Source organism: Mus caroli, chromosome 18, assembly GCF_900094665.2.
Source record: "Mus caroli chromosome 18, CAROLI_EIJ_v1.1, whole genome shotgun sequence".
NCBI classification, from domain to species: domain Eukaryota; kingdom Metazoa; phylum Chordata; class Mammalia; order Rodentia; family Muridae; genus Mus; species Mus caroli.
The window spans coordinates 70,329,389-70,333,713 of record NC_034587.1 but is presented as its reverse complement, the minus strand read 5'-3'; the positions used below and the strand labels follow the sequence as shown (position 1 = coordinate 70,333,713).

General features: G+C 47.7%; 1 protein-coding gene across 5 annotated transcripts in view; it reads right to left on the bottom strand.

Annotated features, from left to right (window-relative positions):
• Positions 1–4,325, bottom strand: part of Mro (maestro) — a 21,551-nt gene that overhangs the window by 8,705 nt on the left and 8,521 nt on the right. For all 5 annotated transcript variants that reach the window (XM_021150832.1, XM_021150834.1, XM_021150835.1 and 2 more), the window contains one exon: positions 1,561–1,660. In XM_021150832.1, coding sequence (XP_021006491.1) covers positions 1,561–1,656 — 96 coding nt within the window. In that variant the 5' untranslated portion in view covers positions 1,657–1,660. The remainder of the gene's footprint in view (positions 1–1,560; positions 1,661–4,325) is intronic.

Below are 4,325 nucleotides of genomic sequence, written 5' to 3'. Positions count from 1 at the left end.
CAGAGACAGAGACAGAGACAGAGGCAGAGGCAGAGGCAGAGACAGAGACAGAGACAGAGACAGAGACAGAGACAGAGACAGAGACAGAGACAGAGCAGTGAATGGTGTGGTCACTGCTTAGAGGAAAGGTGGCTGTCCTTGAGAGCCGGTGTATGCTGCTCTGTAATTTGTCCTACATGAAGAGTTCCCTAGTCCCTCTTCTGCTTCCAATCCATCTCATTCCTCTGCTGGACTCTTAGCTAAATAAAACCAACAGCATGTTTGCAGGACACCTGATTTATCCAACTCCTCTCTTCCAATTCTCTCTTGATACTTCTGCAGTCCCGTAAGTGTCCCTGCATCTCCATCCTGCAGTGTGACAAGTTCTAAGAGACCTCTCTCCATAGTCACCTTCCTCAACCCTTCACTAACATGTGAGCCGATTGCAACATCTCAACAAATATCAGTTACATGTCTGCAAACATTCCAGGACATTTGACGGTTGCTCCAATTTTTTAATTCATGCATCTGAGCAATGAAGAAGAAGAGGAGGAGGAAGAGGAGGAGGAAGAGGAGGAGGAAGAGGAAGAAGAGAAGGAGGGAGAGGAAGAAGAGAAGGAGGGAGAGGAGGAGGAAGAGGAAGAAAAAGAGGAAGAAGAAGAGGAAGAAGAAGGAGAAGAAGGAGAAGAAGGAGAAGGAGAAGAAATAACTCAATGGGGGAAATACTGTGCTTTTATGCAAAATCCTACACTTCCAAAACTAAACTAGATCAAGATATGGGCCACCTTTCCACTGAGCAGATGGGCTGCCTCGCTGGTGAGCCATGGGCACCCATGCCAACAGGGCTCTGCTGTTCTTCAGGACACAGAACAAGGCAAACCACATTCGAGTCAGACCCCAGATGATGAAGGATCCCACCAAGGGGACAAGACTCAGTGATGAAGGTGTCAGATGAGGGCTCAGTGGGCAAAGCATTTCCCATGCACGCATGGGGACCTAAGTTTGAGCCCCACATAAAGACGGGCACAATATCACTTGTCTATAATCCTAGTTACCTTGTGGCACGATGTGGGGGAGGGGAGGGATCCCAAGAGAAGAGAACCCCTGTCTCAGAGGAGGTTGAAGGTAGGACAGACATTAAAGGTTGTCTTCTGACCTCCGTGTGTGCACCATGACATGAGAGCATCTGTATTCACACTGGAATGGACACATGCACACACACACACACACACAGAGAGAGAGAGAGAGAGAGAGAGAGAGAGAGAGAGAGAGAGAGAGAGCGCAGGTATGGATGCAGGGTCCAGATCCAGTAGCTCGATCAGCACAGTGCACGAGATGCTGTAACTCTTTAGCATCATTGCTATTTCCAAGTATTTATCACAGTTCTTGATTGTTTTGTTTGTTTGTTTTTCAATTTTTGAGTTAGCAGCAGGCTTCTCACTGTCTCACAATCATCCTCTTATCCCAGCTGACAAAACTGTCATCACACAGCTTCCAGAAGGAACCCAGGCAGAGCAGCACTAACTACTGAGATAGCAGGCTCTCCCATCTTACATAGTGGGACAGGACGTCATGTCTGACCTTGGAAAGGAAGGATAGCAGTGGTGTTCTTCTCTTCTTGGACTGGGAAGTAGGGGTGGGGAGGGGCTGGTTCGGGATTTTCCGCGTTTGTTCCATGAAACTAAAAAGAAAGAAAAAAGCGAAAGAAAGTCATGAGGCGAGCTCCAGACAGTCATCTGAAGTGTCGCTGTCAATCAGCCTCTCTGCTCACCGTGCAGAATGCACCCTACTGGGGAAGAATGCAAAGACAGTGGGAGCCTTCCACCTTGCTAAGGAACAGGAGCCACAGGACAAGGTCAGAAGCTCAGCGAGACAGACCGAGGGGAGCAGAGGCTGACCTCAAACTCCCAGCAATCCTCCTGTCTCTGCTTTTTGAGTGCCGGAATCAAAGCTATGCACCTCCACCCTCAACTCCAGGTGTGCGTAATAAGCTACTTGTTTGAATAGGGTGTGAGGGTCAGTGCTTCTGTAGTGGCTATTGCCTTTGAGTGTTCTGCAGTTTATAGACGAGACCCACGAGTGTCTACAGGTGGTTCTCATCTCTGGAGATACCAGAAACACCTACAGCATTTTTAAAACCCAACGCCCTGGCTGCCCTAGGTCAAGGTTGTCAGCCTCTCTGGAAGTGGCCTTAGCATCAACCATTTTTTTTTAAGTTGGCCGCACAACCAAATAGACAATCACTGAACAAGGGTGACCAGTGACCAGACACCCATCTTGGTTTGCCTGAGGCTGAGGAGTTTCCTGAAGTCAAGGGGCCCAGAGAAAACTGGAGCACATCCCCACCTGACAGATCCCAGTTCTCTTAGGCAGCCATGCACTGGAACATCTGGTTCCGTTGGCTGTAGAGGTGGGTGAGGATTCATTTTCTCTGCCATCTTTGTTTTCGAGCACATTTTCTTGGTCAGAAAGCACTAGGAAGTCATGAATGTTTCTTGTACCTACAGGTAGGTGCCCAATAGCAACAAAGAGAGAAGCCATTTCCTCCAGAGATGATGTATTCTCAGATGGGTTGTCTAATCTCAAATTGTCAGCCCTGGATACATATGCATGAGCAATGTAATGGATAATGTGTGTGTGTGTGTGCGCGTGTGCGTGTGCGTGTGCGTGTGCGTGTGCGTGTGCATGTGTGTATATGACAGCATTCATTGGAGGAGGGTGGGGAACACGAGTTGAGGGGAAGGGTGGAAGCGATATAGATGCTGATGCTATGTTTATTCATGAAATTGTCAAAAAATTAACTTTAAAATCTCTTTACTAAAAATAACTTTATCTCTTTACTCTTTAGCTTCTGGACCCAATTTCTCCTTTCTCACTGCTCAGCAGACCTCCCTGTACCTCTTGTGATGGAGACTAAAACCAAACAGCAGAAAAACTGGGGATAAAGGAGATGGCTCAGTCGGTAAAGTACTTGCTGTACATGGTGAGGACCTGAGTTCAAATCCAGATCCCCATGAAAAAGCTAGGCATGGCAGAACTCTCCTATAATCCCAGTGTTGGGGAGGCAGAGAGAAGAGCATCCCTGGGGCTTGCTAGCCAACAGGTTAGCAAATTGGTGAGTTCAAGGTTCAGTTTTTTTTAAAAAAAAAAAAAAAGGGGTCCCAAAAAATAAGGTAGAAAACAGCTGAGGAAGACACTTAATGCCAATGTCTTACTTCCACTTGTGTGTGTGTGTGCGCACACGTGCGTGTGCGCGCGCGTGCACACACAGAGTAGTCTCCCTTTGCATCACCCACACATGCACACATGCACACATGCACACATGCCCCCCCTACATGCACATGTCAGTCTCTCTTTGCATCAGTCACCTGACTGACCGTGAGTCCCTCTGTTGAACTGAAGGCACCCCCCTGGGATTTTACATTGTCCAGTGGTTCTCACACTTGAGCATGCATCAGAACCACTGAGGCGAGCATATTAACACACACACACACACACACACACACTGCAGGCCTTACCCTCAGAGTTTCTGATTCTGCACACTACAACAGGCAGACAGCCAACTAACCCGCACTTCCAGTAAACTCCCAGGAGGTACTGAGCTACAGTTGGCCTGGGGACCACACGTTAGAACCACCTTAATACAAGAAAGAGATCACAGCATTGAATGTCTGCTCTCCTCCAGAATAAAGGACTTGTAAACTCATACTGAAGCAAAACGGAAAACAGTCACCACAAAAAGAAGTGTGTGGTTGCTTCCAGGGTTCCCTTCAGGCCATGTGATGTTCAAATAGAACCTGCTACTCCTTGGGTGAGATTCTCTGGATCAGAGTTTGACAGATACCTGAGGACAGCTACCATCGCTTTAAAAAGCTCATGTCTGATAGGCTAGGGCTGTGATAGGCTGAGGAGGCCATGGGTCTCATTGTAAGGCAGCTGGCATCTGCATTCCATGGCAAACTAGATCACGCCTGGAGCTGCTCTCCATTTGGCAAGAAAACAAGCTGCTCCTTGTTTCCTATGCTCAACTTCTTTTGCAGGATTAACAGAGCCACAAAGGAAGCTAGCCAGCGAAGGGAGCTTTCCCCCAGCTTCAGACACCAATCACCAAGCCTGCTCCTAATAGGCAGGACTAGAATTCAAAGTCATAGTGTAGAATCCAAAATAAATTCAAGACCACCCAGCCCCTTTCCCTCTGAAGGGACTTTCCAAACTATACTAGCAGGCCAAGTACAGAGCCAGATAAGGAAGCTGGCTGACTTAACAATGTGGAAGAAGAAGAAGAAGAAGAAGAAGAAGAAGAAGAAGAAGAAGAAGAAGAAGAAGAAGAAGAAGGAGGAGGAGGA